This window comes from Centruroides sculpturatus, unplaced genomic scaffold (assembly GCF_000671375.1).
Source record: "Centruroides sculpturatus isolate CEXI.00-Female unplaced genomic scaffold, Cexi_2.0 scaffold700, whole genome shotgun sequence".
Lineage (NCBI taxonomy): Eukaryota > Metazoa > Arthropoda > Arachnida > Scorpiones > Buthidae > Centruroides > Centruroides sculpturatus.
The window spans coordinates 130,057-152,076 of record NW_019385123.1 but is presented as its reverse complement, the minus strand read 5'-3'; the positions used below and the strand labels follow the sequence as shown (position 1 = coordinate 152,076).

Here is a 22,020-nt window from a genome sequence, read left to right as displayed (position 1 = left end):
ACATACTTTTCCTTTGTTTAAGGGTATTTGGGCAGTTTATTCTCTGTTGTATTCTCAAGTAAACAATACATACAAGTACAGTACAGTATTTTCTGAGGAAACACTCGTACTTATTTTTTTTAACCCCATTCCCGGTAACCCGGCATTTTCACAAACTCGGCCACCCTTCGGTCCACATTAGGCCGAGTTTTCGAGGTTCTACTGTATTATGAAAAACACTAGGTGCCCTTTTTGTGATTTGGTCGTTGAGGATATTAAGAATTATATATTTATTTCTTGTGAACCTTTAAGACATTTAAAGAAATCTTTGTTAGGATATGAATTTAATTTTTATTCTTTGCTTGATGATGATGTCCCATAACATTGTTTAAGGTATATAACAGACATGGGCAAATGCAGCTCTTTTTGAGTTGCATGCGCCTCTTGCTGAAAGTGTTAATTTCTGCTTTTTATTATTATGTTTACAATTTTATTTCCACAATTTTGTGAAATATGTTTATTTAAAAAATTCAATATCATATTTATATTATATAATAAAATCATGGTTACAGAACTGTGGCTCCCATGCATTTTGGCTCCCACTGAACTTTTGCTTGCCCACCCCTGGTATATAAACTTCTTAAGATTTACTAAATCTATTATGGCATAATACTAACTATTAATTTTGTTTAATGACTTTGTATAATACAGCTAGCCCTCGGTTTACGCCAGCTCAATTTACACCGATTCACAGTAATGCCCATAGAAGGCAAAAAATAAATAGTAATAACATTATTATTTTAGGAGAGAGATATGTCATTTTTTTAGTATATAAATACTTTTCTGGAAGGATTTCTAAAGAAATGATTTATTCACAATTCGCCATTTCATCATGTAATTTCCCGATTTTTCCTATACTAGACTGATTTTTGTTTGTGTTGACATATTTACTGAGTTGTGATGACGTACATTTGTTAAAACAAAGATTTTTATTGAATATATTTATTTTTTCTGTTTAATATTATTGGTTATGTATACATTTACATTAAATTAATATTAAAATACTAAATGTTTATGTACCCACGTATGCAAGAATAAAGGAGGTGTCATGGTGGGAGGCAACAATTGGGATTGAAGTGCAAATGTAAAAAGGTGCATCATCTCATCCATTCAACCATATTCCAAAATTCTTAATGAGAGAAAACAAAAATCTAAACAATTAAAGATGAATACTTTTTCTGAAAAATGTCAGAGATCTGAAACTTTGAAATATCATTTGTTTTTAAGTTTTTTTAATAAAAACATTTCACTTTATTAAAAAATAAACATTTAAAAAATTAAATTTATAATATATGTATTTTATATTATATTGTATTAATAAACAAAATTATTTGCTTATTTTTCACTTATTTAGAACTAACCCTATACCTCACTGTAAATATGAGTTCATTTTATGCTGATTTGATTTGCATTGGCTTTTGTAGGAACAGAACTGCAGAGTAAACCAAGGGTTACCTGTAATTAAGTTTATTTTATTTAGGTGTATTTGTCATGTTTTGATATGATGATATTAATTATATAATACATGGGATAGTAGGAAAGTCTTGCACAGCATTTTTTTTTATTGAAACCAAGGAATGCTACAGTGTGTTATTACTGTCCTTCGAAGTAACCTCCCTTGTGATCAGTCACTGCCTGCCAACATTTGGGCTGGCTCACAAATCCCATCAGCTTACCACTTTTGTTGAGTTGGTGAATGCATCTGGTAATGACCACCGAGACTTCTGCAACAGAGGCAAATTGCTGTCCTCACAGGGATAGTTTGAGCTTGGGGATGAAGTCAGGAGATTGGAGTCAGGACTATACAGAGGATAGGGCAAGATCTCCCAGCTGAAGAATCTGAGCAGGTCAGTCACAGTCATTGCAATATTCAGCCGTGTGTTATCGTGCAGAATAAACACATCATGTTGTAGGAGCTCAGGACGCATCTTGGACATTTTCCACCAAAGACTTTGCATAGACTTTTCTGGTGACAGTTGTGTCCACTGGAATTCACTTTCTCAAGATGACACCCTTGTGGTCATATATCATATTAATTTAATTGTCATCTGCTTCAATTTCAACTAAGCCCTGTGAAACTTCTTCGGTTGAGGTAAACCTACTGCTCGCCATTCGCTGCTTTGAGAGTTCAGTTCTGACTCAAAGTCCCTGGTCCAGTACTCATCAATGATGAGGCATTTGATAAACTCCAACCCCAAGGCATTGAATCTGTTCAACAAGTCCATTGATGTTTCTGTTCTGGTGTGAATTGGTGTGGCACCCACCTTGTGGAGATCTGTCTTTTCACATTGACCGTGAGGATTTGTTGTGCCAAAAAATGTGATATTCCCACCTCTGCATCAATCTTGTTGCATGTGATGCAACAATCTTCTCCAAGCAGTTCTGCAACACACACACCACAGTTGCTTCATCACAGTTTTCAGTCATTTGGATCTCAGGTCATCCAAGATGCTTCAGCGACCATGACAAAAAAAGTCCACCCAACACAACACTATACTTTGGTTGGCAGTGTCATCTCCACACCTTTCCACGAATGCTTTGTTGGATGTCTGTGAGTGTTTTCCCAGGTATTGATTTGATTTTGATGTAAGCAAGGCTGATCTTCATGTGTGACAGTACCTGAGTGTTCTGCAAACATCCATCATTTGTCTCCTGCTCAGCACTTGTTTGCTGTGGTCATTCACCCAGTTCTCATCTGCAAGAATGCTTATGCAAGCATTTAATATGATTGCATACACCATGTGGCAGTGTTGTCAGATTGTGCAAGACTTTCCTATTATCCCACATATGTGTAAATGATACTTATTCTGGTATATGTACCTACTATCTTGTTTTCTTTTTCTCCCTCTTGTAAAGATGCAAATCAAATCAATGAAGATGATGATTATTTTATGTTTTTGTTTTAAGATATTGTAATATAGTCAACTAATTCTTGTTAAAATCTCTAAACATGTGTCAAAGTTTCATAAAAGGCAAAAAATAAATAGTAATAACATTATTATTTTAGGAGAGAGATATGTCATTTTTTTTCTGGAAGGATTTCTAAAGAAATGATTTATTCACATTAAAAAATATAAATTATTTTATTAAATCTGTATATAATAAATAGTCCAACAAATATAAAGGTAAAGGCAATTTCAAAATTTTATCCAGTTTAGCCCGTCCCATCCATCTACGTATCGCAATGCGACAGATTGACTGAAGACGCAGAGGCATACCTGGAAAAAATTTCAAGAGTTACAATGAAATTTAATTTTATAAAAAAAATATTAAAAAACTACTTACTTATTATTTTCTGAAAATAAGCTTTACAACTATTATCTTTATTTAACTCCGTTACAAGCAATCCCTCCAAATCTTTCTGCCACAAGTAACCGCCGAATTCAACAAACAGTTTGGCATATATAGCAGGACAGCAGTGTCTAACCAAGGCGTGGGATAAAGAAATCTGAGCATATTTCGAGGGCGGTAAGGATGGCATGACTCGTCTCAAATCTGTCTCTGCACCTGCCAATAGCAGTGCGGTGTAGCATTCATAGTGTTGATATATTGCAGAAATGTATAAAGGAAATCCAGGAATCTCTAGCGATTTGTCAATCAGTTCTGTGTCTGCACCATATTTCAGAAGCAGCTGCAAACGTTCGTAAAATAATGGGAGTTTATTTTTTGTTTACATGTATATTACACAAGCAAATTACAAATTTTTAATATTTATTTCTTTACAAACTGCTGATATAACTTGTAAAAAGAAAGAAAAGAATAAATATTGATAAAATTCATTTTTTTTCATTTTACCATGAAATTTTTTAATATTAAAACACTGATCTTACACAGGTTTAAAGTTCTTTAATATTTTGATAAGTGTAAAATTAATACAACAATAAAATTCCTGCATCTGGAATCAAGGAAAAAATTAGATAGCTAGCAATCAAGTTTGTAATTGAAATAGGTGTAGATTATCAGGTTATTATATAATACATTGGATGGCCAAGAGGTGAAAAAAGACACTGGGACCCACAGGATCAGCATGTTTGGGAAATTTTTATGGGTGCACTCCCTTGTATATATCGAGCACCATCCAGCTGTCCCTACAATGAAACCCCTTTTATAGTGTCCACAAGGCAGAAAGAATTTAAAAATGTATATGATTTTTATGTTTACATTCATGTTGGAAAATATTTAAAGTTAAAATTAATGTCTAATCCTATGTATTTTCTTTTTTAAGTTCATTTGAATTCTAAAAATATTATTAACATCCTGTATTTATATTTTAATATAAGACTGACCAAGTTTTGTCCTATTTTGAACTTGGCCCTATCAAAACAGAAGTGTAATTAGGGAAAAAAGCTATTATTCCAAATAGTTTGATAGAATATGAAGCTAATTATAAACTATCAAAGTTTGGCCAGTCTTATTGTTAAACCCACACTATATTAATATATAATTTTGAAATCAATGACTTTTGATATTCAAATTTGTCACTATAATTTGAAGCTTCTAATTTGCATTTTGTTTTTAAAAAAACATTTTTTAATGTGAAACAAATTACTTCTGTAACTATTTTACACAACCCATCCTTAAATGTAACTGCCAGTAAAGTTGAGAGAATGAGAAATTATTCTGTATGATTAATAAATTTGGCTAATTTGATACAAATAGCCAATTCATTAATTCTCAATTGTTCAATATTAATATATGATTAATCATCATGCATGCAACTGGCTTTAATTCAACATACATAATAAATTATATATATATATAAATATCATAAAAAAAACTTAGAGACTCCAATGAATATACTTATTCTAGTATATCAGCTTTTCATTTAATGTTAAATTTTGTAGATAGATGTTTTTCCAGTTTATAAGTGTGTAATTTTTACCAGAAATTTCACCACACAAGTGTGTCAATAATGTCTTCGTTTTTAAAAATGCTATAACATTTACCATGTTATAATATACTGTAATCAATTAAAATATTCATTACAACAGTTGATATCTAATTATCCAGTATTGTGAATAATCCCATCAATTTATAACTCAATTATTAATAAAATGTGTTAATAATAATAAGTTAAGTAATGTTAGAGCATCCGAAAATTCTAAGATCTTCCTAATCCAACTTTGTACTTTGTTGCGAACAGCATCAGAGGATGGTGGTAATCTATAATAACTGATCTGTTTTATGTATTATTTTTTGTAAGTACAGTACAAGTAACACTTTGGATCAGATTATCAAAATAGATTTCAAATTCTGCAAATGCAGGTATTTTACATGAGAGAATTTAATACAGCAAACAATCAGCATTTCGTGTAAAAATGCAAATATAATTCGGTGTTTAGGTTAATGTTTGTTAATTAAAAAATCAATGAAGTATTCACAATTTGGAAAAAACAATAAAAGTCTTCAAGGACAGGAATGTGAATTCTTTTGTTTCTTCCAAATTATGAATATATTATATATTCATTGTGTGAGCTTCCTCAGTTAATACTTGACTTGTAATTTACCTTGATGCAATCGACATATCCATCTTTCGCGGCAATAAACAAAGGCGAAGACCTGTTTCTGTAGGAGCCATTCGGATCTGCACCGTTTTCCAACAACAGACTCACGCAATCGACAAAATTCTTCTGCACGGCAACGAATAGCGGTGTCTGGCCTTTGACGTCCACAATTTCGATGTCGGCACCGTTTTCTATCAGATATTCGATGCAGGAATAACTACCACCTATTGTAATATAATGACAATTATATAATTGTTACAGATGTATAAGAGAAGAGAGATGTCAAGTAATTGATACTCGTGGCTGCCAAGCGGATAGGTGTGGCTCCGAAGGGTCTGACTCTTCTGTTTATGCATTGTTTACGTTCCGGTTCGGACAGCAGCTCTTTTAAACTGTCTAAATCGCCGTCAAACGCGGCGTAGTGAAGTCTCGTATCTCCATCGTCCGGATCGACGATAAAATGTCGTATATTTAGCATAAATTCGGTCTCGGGATCTTTAAAGGTACGAAGCTTTTCCACGTGCCAAAAATAGAAAATAATAAATAGGCCATCACGTGATCCAGTAAACGATAGTCGAATTCTTTATTCTATATTTATAAATATTTGACATGTTCTATAATTTGCGTAAAATATTAGCAGATCAATCAGATTAACGCGCTATCGATAATATCGATAAAGATTCGTGCGTGTAATTGAAAATCGTTCGAAGCGCCACATAGTGGATAATAAAGTACATAGCGGAAATTCGTTGCCGTGGTTACCGCTGAATGTTTTTCTTATAATAATAATAGCGTGATACAGTAAAATGAAATTTGCGAACATAAAACGGAACGTAATCTACGATTCGATATAATTTTGCAAGAAGAAAATTTATAAAATACGGAAGAAACAAACGTCTTAGCTACTGTCCTGGTTTCTTAATTGAAATTATAAATTCTGATTTTTAAATTTCCTATAAACTTGTGTAAGAAAATCTGCTGCAATTTTTAACTTTATTTTGTATTCGACTGTATTCTACATTATACGGTACAGTTCATTACGCAGTGGCAGATGATCGCACAGTACACCAGAAAAATCCTTAACAAATAAAATTACAAGGACAGGTGTCTTTATAATTTCATTTATTGAAAACTTTTCTGCTATTAAGTGGATATTAAATAGAGAATTATTGTTAACAAAGTACTCGCGGAGACACACTTCAGATTAATAATCTCTGTTTTATAGCATTTTATTTCGATACAAATTCGCAACTTTTTAAAATTATTTTCACTTTTATTTTTAAATTCTTCTTTCGCTATGAATCGTATACCTTTTTTTCTGCTTTGACTTTCGGTTTAATTGTTAGAAAGATTATTTTAACTTCAATTATAAATTAGTTCAAAAATAAAACGTGCAGATATAATATTTAAACTGATACACGTAGTCAATTAATATAAAGTTTAAAACTTTTATTAAGTAAAAGTTTATACACACATTTAATTGATCGACATAATTATAATTGTGGCTTAAACATATGCTAACTGCGATATTTCCCTTTTGTTTTTATTCGGGTGTCCAGTGTTCACACGCACGTTGCTGGCGAAAATCCATTATTTTCCGGTCAGAATTTCATCCTCAATTGAGAGGTTTCAAACGACCAAAGATGGTGCTAAGTTGTCACCGTCGACTTTAATTAACTGAAGTGGAAGAACACGTCCCTCGTAAGCGATGACGAAGGACATGTATCATTNACCGCTCGGCCATCCTGACGTTATTCTGCGATTACGATTGATGCCTAAACAATGGATAATGTTCATTTCTCGTTATGTTCAAGCAGTTTTATGACAGGCCGACGTTTAACTAACTAAACGACGAATCAATTGCAATTGTTTAGTTTACGGAATCTCGAAGAAGTTATGACATGTTTTGTCTCTTACAAGAAATGAAATTTCCCCCGACTCAGTGATGACGTCGACGTTAAATTACGAGTCGTTTTTCCATTTTGACACCAGAGAATTGGAATTAGAGACGGGAGGTCCCGATTGGCGTACTTCTAATGCAAGACAGAAGTCACTTTATTTCAATTCGAAACTCTTTTCTCGAAAGGAGTTAAATAGAGGACAGGCCCGAATCTATTGCTAACAGGAAAAGTACGATGTACAGGGGCGAGGCAGTACATTACTAATTTTAGATTGAGAGCATATATTTTAAATTAAATAAATTTAGGATATGGTGAAAAATTGCTTGGTGTATGTGTAAATTTACATCTTTATTTTCAGTTGTTAAATATTATAAAGATTTGAGAACTTAGGAACAATTTTAAAAAGTTGTTAAAAATTGCGTTTTTTTTTCTTTCTTTGTTGATTGTTTGTGTTTTATATATGTATTTTTTACAGTTGGAAAAGGCCAATGGCCATAGTGTCGTTTACTTTACATATATATATGAAAGTCACATGACTTATCAATAACCAACTTTTAAGATACTTTTAAGTACCTTAAATTAAGACAATATTACAAAAATTAAATGAAAATTTAATAACATAAACACGATAGAAAATGGTCGTTTTAATTACAAGAAAAATTCTAATAACAAATGAATATAAAGTTGTAATTGAATAATAAACGAAAACGTTAAAATTCAATTATTATGTATTAAATATATTATAATAATAACAGTTCTATGCTTCATAAGAGTTCTGTTGATTGTCATTAAAACTAATGAAAATATTCTAGAAGAAATTAATGACGAATAAACTCATTTATTCTAATTCATTAAAGGTCAGATTCATTATAATAATATCATATGGGATGTAATGTCTACGCATATGTAACATACACACGCAAAATTATAACGAGAAACGACAGAATTTATTATCCGAGTTGGCTTTAACAATTCGATTCGATTGACGAATATTGACAACGAAAAGATTGAATGCACTTTTCCAAAATAAGTCAAAGGCTCGATTCTTCTCTTTGAAGAAACCACACAACGGTTGTTATCGAAATATTCGTTGTGAGAAAATTATCGCTGCTAACTGTGATCTAGTACCTAACAATGTTAAAAAATACCTAATTCTAGAAAAATCAGGGACTAAACTTACCCAAAAAAATCGCAAAAACTACAGCAAAACTGCGAAAATACTCGAAACAATCGCATTCGAACAAAGCAACAGACAATTGTCGAAATTCTATTGTTGCGTGGCGACTCAGTTTAATGCTAAAAATTTCGATTTTTTGATATAATTTCGATTTCGGGGTTGCTGAGTCTATCTTGCTGTAGAAACGGACCATTCTGCTTTTTGTCTGTAGTCTTTCACTCACGCCCACAGAAACGAGGTGTAATCCATTTTGTTAGAGTTAAAATGTTCGAAGACACTCATAAACTAAGTGGATTCGACTTAAATTGAGCAATGGTAGAATCATCTGGAACTGTTGTTTCTATATTATGTTGGGCTGCAATTTGAATCATAGTAGATCTATAAATCTCACTGTCTGGCCTTTCTTAATCTCGAGACCGTAGTTAGGTAGATGAAAGTCGAGATATGAAAAGGTTAGGAGTTGATTGCATCGGAAAGTTCATATGTAGTTAATCGAGGCCTCCTCTTTCAATTAATTATATATGAACTTTCGATGCAAGGCGGAAGTCACCTTATTTCCATTCAAAACATTTCCCCTGAAATTTCGGGATTTAAAACAGATGACAGGCACGACTCTATTGCTGACAGGAAAAGTATGATGTACTGTACGGGGAGGAGACACTACAGTAGTAATTTGAGGTGGACGGCATATATTTGAAATTAAATAAATTAAAAATATGATTTAAAATTGCCGTCCGGCATTGTGACCGTGTCACAATAAATAATTGCTCGTTAGTTTTTTAATTGCAACTTTAAGAATTTTGAAAATAAATGGCTTATAAAGAAATAATCTCGTTTTCTTCGTTTGTGTGTGGGGATGATTTAAATATTTCGTCCACAAGAACTTACGATATTTCACACGAACAAAACTTACTGGTTTTTGGTGATTTTGCTTAACACACAAACTTTAATTAAAATCACGAAAGATCATCAGCATTAAAATCTAATAACTTTCCAAGATTAAAATTACTTCGATTTAAACACTCATTTTGATATAATAAAAATACGCAATAGAGTCTTAAAATGTCGAAAAATCACCAGTCCAAATCATCATATTCATTAAATTGTAAATTCGTCAGCCCTTTATTTCAAAAGACTTATTTGATATGTAGATGGAAAAAGGAAAAGTATAAAACGTTTTTACTATTCTGCCAGCGAAACAAAAGGTCTCACCGAGATTCGAACTCGGATCGCTGGATTCAAAGTCCAGAGTGCTTACCGTTACACCATGAGACCTCCGCGTGAGCAGCTTCTCGAAAGCCCGTTTATAAACCAAACAGCGTGCCAACGGACATTTCTTGGTTCGTTCGTCACATGCAACGGAGATTTGAGTGTCGCAAAAGAGTTATCGTCCTCCGTCGTATATCGCGAAGGGCGGAACATTTTCATCTTTCTTCGCGTTAACTAATTTGATGGGCGTCGTTTAACGATTCGGCTGAAATTCGTTAAGTATTTTCGATCGCACGCTGTTTTCGTTGTGGTAATCGCGACGTTCTCCAACTGACACTTGCATTGCACGATTTGGTGCAATGCAAGTGTCAGTATTGTGCCTCTGTGGTGCGAGCGCCGTGACCGCTTCCGATAAAAACACGCTTGAAACGAATTAGTGATTCGATTATTTAGACACCGATCACGGACAGCCATCGACAATTTACGATCCGTTTGCTTTCCACACGACGAAACGAAACACGTTTCTTAAATTCTTTTTCACCACGTCCGCCGACCTGAACCGTCATTCTGTTCGCGACAGATTTGTGGCAACAGCTTCGCTTTCTAAGGAGAAAGTGTAGACGGAGTGATTTCCATTATCGGCACCAACAGATGCGGCGATATCTTTAGGTGATAGTCGGTAAGGCAATCTGCAATGCATTAAGGTGATATGCGACAGGCGAGTCTGGCGAGGTCCCATGGTGGCACTCTAGACTCTGAATCCGAGTTCAAATCGCGGTAGGGTCTTTTTTTTCTTTGCCCTGTCATCGTTCATGCAATGAAGGCGACATCGACAGTAGAATTCAGAAATTTCGTTTGCTTTGAATTTAGAACAGAAACTCTGCTTCACACACGTGCGGCGAAGCAGATTTTCTGCTCGACGCTTTGCAACGTTTCCGTATGTTTATTCTACTTTAGCGACAGTTTCAAAACGGAATTCAACATGTCGCAAAGTTCTGACCCGATTAGCATTATAGTTTCGAATTAAAAGAATTATAAAATGTCTTACAGGTGTTTACGTCACACTATAAGAGACATTTTGAATCAACCGCTCATAAGAAAAAGTTCGTGTCAGGAGTGGGATTCGAACCCACGACCACTATCGTGGACCAGAATGCACGCTCCCGCATTTACAGCAAGGGTCTACCTTGAGTCTGGCGCCTTAGACCTCTCGGCCATCCTGACGTTATTCTATGTTCACGATTGATGCCTAAAACAATGTATAATGTTCGTTTCTCGTTATGTTCAAGCTGTTTTATGACAGGCCGACGTTTAACTAACTAAACGATGATTCAATTGCAATTGTTTAGTTTACGGAATTTCGAAAGAAGTTATGACGTGTTTTCCGGCCCGCCGTAAGCGGGCGTGCAAGGCGTGCACTTCACGCGGGCGGCACGTCCAGGGGGGCGGCAAGTCGAGCGATCGGTCACGTAATATTCAAAGTCATTGTCCCAAAACCCACCCTACTTGTAGCATAAGAAATGTCTTCGCAAGGAGAAAAAAATCCGACCGGAGCGCAATTACTATATTCTTATTAACCTATATTATAGCATTAACAGCGCCTCTATTGGCATTTATCAGAATTGAAATGCAATGCGAAACGTCTGTCGGCATGTTGAACTATCCGGTGGCGCCCGAAAGCCAAGTACTCATAGTTGTGCTCTATGACAGAAGTTGACAGGACTGGCGAAATTGGGGAATCCCCACAGGGCTTCCTTCTCAATTTGTACTTGTACGCATTCGAACAGTTCTATTGCGTATTAAATTGCAATTATTTTGTTAATAATTCTTCTGACATGGGTCTAAGTATAATTAATGATATTTTAACTTGGTTAGGATTTAAATCTGAAGCTTAAAGACGATTCGAGTAGTGGAACAGACATTGACGGTATTGATTTGTTTAANATAATTCTTTTGAATATTTATATATTGAATCAGTCAAGTGCGAACTGATTCAGGCCAAGGGACATCATCAAAAAATCTGTGTATTTGGATGTCTCCTTCTTGAAGACGTTTATTTGGATCCTGAAAAGACAAGAAATCACAAAAATTAATTACAACAGTTAATTTTAAGTTTTAATTATATTTTTATCTGTAAACTTTCAAAGTCAACTCGTATTACAGTAAGTTATTCAGCTTCTGATTACTCATTAAAATTTGATTATCGCACACATTGAAATTGAATATTCGACAGTCTTGATTAAACAAACTGAATTAGTTATTCGAATATTNAAAGGTTAAAATTTACCTTGTATTCATTTTGAAATAACTTATTAACGTCACAATATGGGGATGGCTCGATGCGGACGTCCATGCAGTTTTTTCTTTGTTTATCTCGCGCCTCTATAAATAAAGACATTTTCTTAATATACACTAAACTAAGAATATTCTGTTGATATTTCTAATTAATGTTTATAGAATATCGCTTAGTGCATCATCAATAATTAAATAAGTTTTGATAAAGGTGTAATAACATTAAATGATGTGTGAATTGATGACTTTTGAAGTCAAGAATAATTTAATAAACATGTTCTGTTTTTTGACGCCGTATTACAATCAAAAACAAAGCTTAAAGCGTACCTGTGCGAGACAAAAGCGCTTCATCTTGACGGCTTTCAAAGCCACTTTTTCGTCTGAATTTTTACACCGAGCCAAAAAAACTGTACCGAAATTTCCCTTTCCTATTTCTTTAATCTCGTAATTTTCATTACGAATTTTTTCATCATATTTTGATGAATCCAATCGAATTTGAGAATGCGCAAGATTATTTTCCAATTCGCAGTTCTAAAATCGCAGAATCTTTTAATTATAAACTTCTTTAATTAAAGGATTGTATAAAGAACGAGAACTTACCTGTGAATCGGAAATCTCGCCCGACATACGACAACAACAACAGAATTTATAGAATGCATTCCTGCAGAATTCTATAAATTTTCTCCTCTTTGAATACTTGTCTGGGAACTACGAATCCTCTCTATTTGAATGGAGACACGTTGTTCCAAGACAATTTTCGTCCAACTAAGAAAAATCAATAATAAAAATCATTTACGCTTGCAACATTATTGGAAAAAAGTATTTAAAACTTCTTTAGAAAAATAGATATTAACTCAATCTTAGTCATAAATAACACTGATTTTCCTAGAGAAAGAGTAATATCTTACCTTTGTAGGACAATCTGTAACTTGCTGAGCATTTGGTTCAGCATCATCATCTCTCCTGTAAGGAAATTCGATTATATCGTAATTAATATTAATTAAATCGCAATTATAAATGTAATTAATGAGAAAATTTACCCTTTCTTCTTCTCCTTATTACTCCACACTCGCAAAAAGAACCTTTTTAGGCAGCGCACCATTTTCGCTTCGCAATAGCAACAATAGAATATTGTTAAATGCAGCTTATTATTAAAAATTGTTGTAATTCATTATTATGAAAGTACATTTAATGTGAAATCACGTGATTAAATATATGAAATTTCATTTATGTATTAAAATGAGCTTTTGGAGAATTCTTTACAAAGTCTTATCATTGTTTTAAATGTACATTTCTCTTTCATTGCAATTAAACGGAAAGTTTAATTCCTCGGAATTAATAAAGTTAGAAATTTTTATTTTTCTGTGACTTCAGCTTCTGTTAAAACATATTGCACTCCGATGGCTCCACTCAAAAATCGGTTCAGGTTCTCTATAGGAGCCGATATCTCCGGAAGTAGTTCAGTTGTCTCTTCCCGAATCGCGAATAAGCATCACAACCGTGAAGAAATGACTTCATCCGTTGTTAATGAAATGGAAATGAGTGATACAGAGGATGAGGGCCGACCTTATTATTAAAAAAAGAAAAAGTTTTTAAATCAAAGCCAGCTTTTAAGAGATAAATTCACTTAGATATAATTTTATATGTTATTTGAATGCTGTCAAATCTCAATAAAAGGAACCAATTTGATAGGAAGAACATTATCTTTTAGAGTAACAGAATGCTCGTAGCATTTTCTTACATTTTCGTATTTAATTCATTTTCTAATGTTTCACGAAATCTATAAAGAGACCAGACGTGAATACCTTAGGGATGGGCGGCCCCGATTAAGTATACACGAATTCCGATGCAAACCGGAAGTTACGTTATTTCAATTCAAAATGTTTCCCGAATGGTGTTAGACCCTATTGCCGGCACGACTTTATCGTTAAAGGAAAAGTATAATAAACAGGGCCAAGTCACTACTAATTTGAGGTGGAGAGAATATACTTTAAATTAAATATATTTAGAACAGCCCGGAATGACGATGTCACGATAAATGACTCGATCTATTTTTACTATCAGGTAACGGTCAAAAAATAATCCCGAAGATTTTAATATTATTGGACTCAGGGAATCTTGAAACGTCGAGAATTGGGGGTTTTCTGTATGCACGGATGTTAGTTTGTGTGTATGTATGGAGCACGATTTTGTTCACCCTGTTCGAAGCCTAATAACTCCTGTACTTTTTGTATAAAATTTCTGATATTTTGCAAGGTTTATGTATTAGGGAAATTGATGCTGTTAAATTTTGGTGATTAAAGGTCGAGAGGGTCGAGGGATACCCATTGGGGGTCGTGTGTCATATTACGAGTAGGGTCGGACTTAACTATGACTTTAGTCGTTACTAGCATTTACAATTTTTTTTTTCTTATAAAACCCGTCTCCACCCTCGAAGTTAAGTTTATTGCCATTTTATAATAGTTTAAAATATAGAAGGATTTTAATAAAATGTAAGAGATGGCGTCATCAAATGTTACCGGGAAAGTTAAGCAATTAGTTGCTGGATCTTTAAAATATTTTTCCGCTGATGTTAAAAACGTGTTTATTAAAAGGCTCGCAGGTCTCATTTTAATGTAATTTTACTTCTCATGCGAATTTTTCACTACTAAATTCCAAGTTTTTCAAAGCATATTTTGCTGATTTTTGTTTTATTATGAATTTTTACTCTTTTCGTCATCTTTCACAACTGTCAATAATAACGTCTCTAATAAGAAATTTATCCAAAACTGCGCAACTTTAATATTTATACGCTTATTCACTGCTCCAACATGACTTCACAATCAGATAAAATGTCCCAGATGGCAAAGAATTCAATGTATTGGCCATCTTGCTTTCTTCAGCCGTACATGGTCTTTGACTGTTGTACTGGCATGTCTGGCACTAGAAGATTTCCAAACAGCAGACACAAAAAGTCCAGCAACGAGTAGCTTAACTTTCCCGGCAACATTTAGTGGCATCAACTGTTATGATATTTTACAGTATTTAAAAAATCTTTTTATATTTTTAACTATTGTAAAATGGCAAAAAGCTTAATTTTGAGTATAGGAATGGGTTTCATAAAAGAATTGTAAATGCTAATACCGAGTAAAATCGTCATTAACTCCGACTCTACTAGAGATACACACGACTCCTTTTATCTCCTCACCTGCTCGACCTAAAATCACAAAAACTTAATAGCATCAATCTCCATAATACACAAATCTGCCTGAAAAATTTCAAAAATTTTCGATCAAAAACACATTTTTGTTTAAATTTTAATATTTTATAAATTACTTCTAAATTATTTGTTATTTTTTCCTTAAGATTTTATTTTATTCTGATTTTAGTTCTAATAAGTAGTTTAGCGTAAACAATTAAAAACTTTAATTCGCGTGAGTTTACTTTTTATAGGATGACGCGCATTTCAATTTATTTAAATGAATTATAAATTTTATTGTAACTATTTGTTCGCTAAAAAAGAAATACAATGATGTTGAGACAGCCCGAGAAGCCACGAAAGCTCGATTCCGCCCTAAAAGACTGTTTTGTTCCAGAGTTTGGGTAAGAAGTACAGGACGTGAAAACTTGTTTTTTCTTCAGAATTGTGAATATTTTAATCTTAATCAAAATTTCATTTGCTCTAAACATATGCAAGAAAACCTGCTGCAATTTTTAACCTTATTCTGTATTCGGCTGTATTCTACATTGAACACTACAGTACATTAGACGGTGGCAGATCAGAAAAATCCTCAAAAACGAAATTACAAAGACAGGAGTCTTTGTAATTTCGTTTATTGAAAACTTTTCTGTTATTAAGTTGATATTAAGTTAGAGAATTATTCTTAACAAAGAGACAGACTTCAGTTTAATAATCTCTGTTTTATAGCATTTTATTTCGTGCTTTTGTATCGATAGAAATTCNGCGCTTACGTCACACTAAAATAGACATTTTCAATCAACCGCTCATAACAAAAGTTCGTGTCAGGAGTGGGATTCGAACCCACGCCCACTATCGTGGACCAGAATGCACGCTCCCGAATTATACAGGAAAGGTCTACCTTGAGTCTGGCGCCTTAGACCGCTCGGCCATCCTGACGTTATTCTGCGATTACGATTGATGCCTAAACAATGGATAATGTTCATTTCTCGTTATGTTCAAGCAGTTTTATGACAGGCCGACGTTTAACTAACTAAACGACGAATCAATTGCAATTGTTTAGTTTACGGAATCTCGAAGAAGTTATGACATGTTTTGTCTCTTACAAGAAATGAAATTTCCCCCGACTCAGTGATGACGTCGACGTTAAATTACGAGTCGTTTTTCCATTTTGACACCAGAGAATTGGAATTAGAGACGGGAGGTCCCGATTGGCGTACTTCTAATGCAAGACAGAAGTCACTTTATTTCAATTCGAAACTCTTTTCTCGAAAGGAGTTAAATAGAGGACAGGCCCGAATCTATTGCTAACAGGAAAAGTACGATGTACAGGGGCGAGGCAGTACATTACTAATTTTAGATTGAGAGCATATATTTTAAATTAAATAAATTTAGGATATGGTGAAAAATTGCTTGGTGTATGTGTAAATTTACATCTTTATTTTCAGTTGTTAAATATTATAAAGATTTGAGAACTTAGGAACAATTTTAAAAAGTTGTTAAAAATTGCGTTTTTTTTTCTTTCTTTGTTGATTGTTTGTGTTTTATATATGTATTTTTTACAGTTGGAAAAGGCCAATGGCCATAGTGTCGTTTACTTTACATATATATATGAAAGTCACATGACTTATCAATAACCAACTTTTAAGATACTTTTAAGTACCTTAAATTAAGACAATATTACAAAAATTAAATGAAAATTTAATAACATAAACACGATAGAAAATGGTCGTTTTAATTACAAGAAAAATTCTAATAACAAATGAATATAAAGTTGTAATTGAATAATAAACGAAAACGTTAAAATTCAATTATTATGTATTAAATATATTATAATAATAACAGTTCTATGCTTCATAAGAGTTCTGTTGATTGTCATTAAAACTAATGAAAATATTCTAGAAGAAATTAATGACGAATAAACTCATTTATTCTAATTCATTAAAGGTCAGATTCATTATAATAATATCATATGGGATGTAATGTGTACGCATATGTAATATGCACACACAAAATTATAACGGGAGACTACAAAATTTATTATTCGAGTTTGCTTTAACAATTCGATTCGATTGACGAAAATTAACAACGAAAAGATTGAATGGACTCCCCCAAAATAAGTCAAAGACTCGAATCTTCTCTTTGAAGAAACCACACAACGGTTGTTATCGAAATATTCGTTGTGGGAAAATTATCGCTGCTAATTGTGATTTAGTACCTAACAATCTTAAAAAATACTTAAATCTAGAAAGATCAGGGACTAAACTTACCCAAAATAATTGCAAAAACTACAGCAAAACTCAGAAAACAATCGAAACAATTCACTAAATCGCATTCCAACAAAGCAACAGACAATTGTCGAAATTCTATTGTTGCGTCGCGACTCAATTTAATGCTAAAAATTCCGATTTTTTGAAAGACAGAATTTTGTCTGTCTTTCTATAGAGACAGATCATTCTGCTTTTTTGTCTGTAGTCTTTCACTCGCGCCCACAGAGACGAGGTGTAATCCATTTTGTTAGAGTTAAAATGTTCGAAGACGCTCATAAACTAAGTCGATTCCACTTAAATTGAGCAATGGTAGAATCTTCTGGAACTGTTGTTTCTATATTGATGTTGGGCTGCAATTTGAACCCATTGTAGATCTATAAATGCCCACTGTCTGGCCTTCCTTAATCTCGAGAACGCAGTTAGGTAGATGAAAGTCGAATTCAGATATGAAGAGATTAGGAGTTGATTGAATCGGAAAGTTCATATACGGTTAATCGAGGCCTCCTCTTTCTATTAACTATATATGAAGTTTCGATGCAAGGCGGAAGTCACCCTATTTCCATTCAAAACATGTCCACTGAAATTTCAGGAGTTAAATAGATGACAGGCACGACTCTATTGCTGACAGGAGAAGTATGATGTACTTCTCCTGTCATGCGAGACACAACAGTAGTAATTTGAGGTGGACATCATTTATTTTAAATTAAATAAATTAAAAATATGATTAAAAATTGCCGCTCGGCATTGCGACCATGTCACAATAAATAATTGCTTGTTGTTTTTTTAATTGCAACTTTAAGAATTTTGAAAATAAATGGCTTATAAAGAAATAATCTCGTTTTCTTCGTTTCTGGGCGGGTGATTTAAATATTTCGTCCACAAGAACTTTCGATATTTCACACGAACAGAAGTTACAGGTTTTTGGTGTTTTTCTTAACACGACAAACACGCAAACTTTAATTAAAATCACGAAACATCATCAGCATTGAAATCTAATAACTTTCCAAGATTAACAATTACCGCTATTTAAACACTTATTTTAATTTAATAAAAATACAGTCGACCCCCTATAACATGGTAGATACGTTCCGCTTTTTATGAAATTGATGCTCTACGAGTCCTTAAATACATGAGCCAATCACAGCCCAGCACGTATGTTTACAGACTACAGCTGTTTGAAAGGTTTTCTTCCATAAAATTAATCGATTCTAGACTAGTTTGACCCAACATTTCCAAAACACGTATAATTTTTTTGGGAATAATCCATATAAACTATGCTATAAACAAAAAATTGTAGGATTACTTACCGAGTGTGCACCGTTCGACGACGCCATTGCTTAAGCTTGTTTTCGTCGTGGAGCGGCGCATCGAACGGGGGCGCGCGTGTTTCCTGATAAGTTATTTTTCCGCGAAAAATTCGCTGAACTTTGGAGACATCATTAATATAAATATAATTTTTATGGACTTTAAATAATAAATGGTTTTTAGTAGGTCCGCTGCNTTCACGAAACGGAGGACAGAAGAATGTAGGAATTGCATCCGACTTTGGACAGAAGTGTGAGAATAGTGTCCAACAATGGTCTGTCTTGCAGTGAAAGAAAGATGTACTCGCCATTCTCACGATCTGTCAGGATGACGCGAGAGATTTCTACCGTATGAGATAGTGGAACTGGACACAGAGATTTACACCGACATGGACTGACAGTAATATTCGCGTTTAATAAAAAAACAAAGTCATGCTTACAATCGACTTCCGATCCGGAGTCTTATAAGTTGTAACTGAAAGCGGGGATCTCATGACGGTTGTCGATTTGTTGAGTTTGGATGACGAGGAGCCACCTGGACGAAAGGCGTCTTGATGGATATCACCGGAGGATGATCGAGAACACCGGGAACAGTCTTTTGGAGGTAACCACGGGAAAGGGATTCCTTTAACACGACAAACACGCAAACTTTAATTAAAATCACGAAACATCATCAGCATTGAAATCTAATAACTTTCCAAGATTAACAATTACCGCTATTTAAACACTTATTTTAATTTAATAAAAATACAGTCGACCCCCTATAACATGGTAGATACGTTCCGCTTTTTATGAAATTGATGCTCTACGAGTCCTTAAATACATGAGCCAATCACAGCCCAGCACGTATGTTTACAGACTACAGCTGTTTGAAAGGTTTTCTTCCATAAAATTAATCGATTCTAGACTAGTTTGACCCAACATTTCCAAAACACGTATAATTTTTTTGGGAATAATCCATATAAACTATGCTATAAACAAAAAATTGTAGGATTACTTACCGAGTGTGCACCGTTCGACGACGCCATTGCTTAAGCTTGTTTTCGTCGTGGAGCGGCGCATCGAACGGGGGCGCGCGTGTTTCCTGATAAGTTATTTTTCCGCGAAAAATTCGCTGAACTTTGGAGACATCATTAATATAAATATAATTTTTATGGACTTTAAATAATAAATGGTTTTTAGTAGGTCCAATGCACGTTTAAACTCAACGGTTTGTGCAATATTCGTTATTCGTCTAGATTCGACCAATTCTGTCGCGACACGAGTCGGCGATGACATTTTACCATATTTTACGACTTTCTTTTAGCGTGTTTATACGAATACGGTCGCAATTTTTTCGCCGCTATACACGAATCCGCATTATATGAACCCGTTTATAGGAGGGTCTACTGTACGTAATAGACACTTAAAATATCTTAACTTGTCGCTATGTCCAATCACCAGGAACAACTTTTCATTAAATTGTAAATTCGTCAGCCCTTTCTTTCAAAAGACTTATTTGATTTGTACATGAAAAAAGGTAAAGTCTAAAATGTTTTTACTATTCTGCCAGCGACTACAACGGGTAGGCTAGATATTTATTGGTCAAAAGTACTTGGTTATTGTAACTCGATTACACAATAAATATCGCAATGAACATTTTTGATTGAGTGCAATACGGTTGGACATACACGCACTGTATACTATCCTGCGGCAGACTTTTTTATACGTTATTAAGCGTCATAATTGCATAGGGCACGAACTTCGATGACAGAAAAAAAACAAAAGGTCTCACCGAGATTCGAACTAGGATCACTGGATTCAAAGTCCAGAGTGCTTACCATAACACCATGAGACCTCCGCGTAAGCCGCTTCTCGAAAGCCCATTTATAAGCCAATCAGCGTGCCAACGGACATTACTTGGTTCGTTCGTCACATGCAACGGAAATTTGAGTGTCGCAAAAGAGTTATCGTCCTCCGTCGTATATCGCGAAAGGCGGAACATCATCGCCTTTCTTCGCGTTAACTAATTTGATGGGCGTCGTTTAACGATTCGGCTGAAATTCGTTAAGTATTTTTGATCGCACGCTGTCTTTCGTTGTGGAAATCGCGACGCCCGCCAACTGACACTTGCGTTGCAATGCAAGTGTCAGTATTGTGCCTCTGTAGTGCGAGCGGCATGACCGCTTCCGATAAAAACACAGTAATATGCTTGAAATTAATTAATGATTCGATATTTACAAACCGATCACGAACAGCCATCGACAATTTACGATCCGTTTGCTTTCCACACGACGAAACGAAACACGTTTCTTAAATTCTTTTTCACCACGTCCACCGACCGCAACCGTCGTTCTGTTCGCGACAGATTTGTGGCAACAGCCTCGCTTTTTAACGAGAAAGTGTATACGGAGAGATTTCCATTATCGGCAACAACAGATGCGGCAATATCTTTACGCGATAGTCGATAAGGCAATCTGCAATGCATTAAGGTGNCGCCGACCTCAACCGTCGTTCTGTTCGCGACAGATTTGTGGCAACAGCCTCGCTTTTTAACGAGAAAGTGTATACGGAGAGATTTCCATTATCGGCAACAACAGATGCGGCAATATCTTTACGCGATAGTCGATAAGGCAATCTGCAATGCATTAAGGTGATATGCGATAAGGCGAGGTCCCATAGTGTAATGTTTAGCACTTTGGATTCTGAATCCAGTGATCCTAGTTCAAATCGCGGTGGGACATTTTTTTTCTTCTTCGCCCTTGTCATCGTTCATGCAATTGAGGGCGACAGCGACAGTAGAATTCAGAAACTTCTTTTGCTTTGAATTTAGAAACTCTACTTCACACACGTGCGGCGAAGCAGAGTTTCTGCTTGTCGCTTTGCAACGTTTCCATGTTTATTCTACTTTAGTGATGGTTTAAAAACGGAATTCAACATGTTACAAAGTTCTCACCCAATTAGCATTACTGTTTCGAATCAAAAGAATTACAAAATGTCTTCCAGGCGTTTACGTCACACTAAAAGAGACATTTTCAATCAACCGCTCATAAGAAAAGTTCGTGTCAGGAGTGGGATTCGAACCCACGACCACTATCGTGGACCAGAATGCACGCTCCAGCATTTACAGCAAGGGTTTACCTTGAGTCTGTCGCCTTAGACCTCTC

At 34.5% G+C, this 22,020-nt stretch overlaps 1 protein-coding gene, 1 long non-coding RNA gene and 4 other non-coding genes across 6 annotated transcripts; all 6 read right to left on the bottom strand.

The window, feature by feature from the left end:
* Positions 1-3,086: 3,086 nt before the first annotated feature.
* On the bottom strand, positions 3,087-6,392 carry LOC111635084 (ankyrin repeat and SOCS box protein 1-like). The gene is made up of 4 exons (XM_023379941.1): positions 5,841-6,392; positions 5,547-5,767; positions 3,325-3,670; positions 3,087-3,257 (listed from the first exon to the last, which is right to left on the bottom strand). The coding sequence occupies exons 1-4, from the start codon at positions 6,019-6,021 to the stop codon at positions 3,118-3,120; spliced, it is 888 nt and encodes a 295-aa protein (XP_023235709.1). The 5' UTR covers positions 6,022-6,392; the 3' UTR covers positions 3,087-3,117.
* A 3,432-nt stretch (positions 6,393-9,824) lies between these two features.
* Trnaq-uug lies at positions 9,825-9,896 on the bottom strand. Its single transcript has one exon. It is a non-coding gene; the product is annotated as a tRNA-Gln (tRNA).
* A 1,042-nt stretch (positions 9,897-10,938) lies between these two features.
* On the bottom strand, positions 10,939-11,054 carry Trnal-caa. The gene is made up of 2 exons: positions 11,017-11,054; positions 10,939-10,984 (listed from the first exon to the last, which is right to left on the bottom strand). It is a non-coding gene; the product is annotated as a tRNA-Leu (tRNA).
* A 1,063-nt stretch (positions 11,055-12,117) lies between these two features.
* On the bottom strand, positions 12,118-13,251 carry LOC111635080. The gene is made up of 5 exons (XR_002758337.1): positions 13,163-13,251; positions 13,031-13,085; positions 12,723-12,887; positions 12,450-12,653; positions 12,118-12,212 (listed from the first exon to the last, which is right to left on the bottom strand). It is a non-coding gene; the product is annotated as an uncharacterized LOC111635080 (long non-coding RNA).
* A 2,871-nt stretch (positions 13,252-16,122) lies between these two features.
* On the bottom strand, positions 16,123-16,239 carry Trnal-caa. Its single transcript has 2 exons — positions 16,202-16,239; positions 16,123-16,168 (listed from the first exon to the last, which is right to left on the bottom strand). It is a non-coding gene; the product is annotated as a tRNA-Leu (tRNA).
* Positions 16,240-20,639: 4,400 nt separating this feature from the next.
* Positions 20,640-20,711, bottom strand: Trnaq-uug. The gene has a single exon. It is a non-coding gene; the product is annotated as a tRNA-Gln (tRNA).
* Positions 20,712-22,020: the final 1,309 nt, after the last annotated feature.

Bases quoted from the DNA above. Each gene is read 5' to 3' on its own strand.
- LOC111635084 (XM_023379941.1), bottom strand. From the start codon at position 6,021: ATGCTAAATATACGACATTTTATCGTCGATCCGGACGATGGAGATACG. The intron at 5,768-5,840 runs GTATCAATTACT...ATATTACAATAG, and splicing joins TATCCGCTTGGCAGCCACGA to GTGGTAGTTATTCCTGCATC. The intron at 3,258-3,324 runs GTAAGTAGTTTT...AATTTTTTCCAG, and splicing joins TTATTTTCAGAAAATAATAA to GTATGCCTCTGCGTCTTCAG.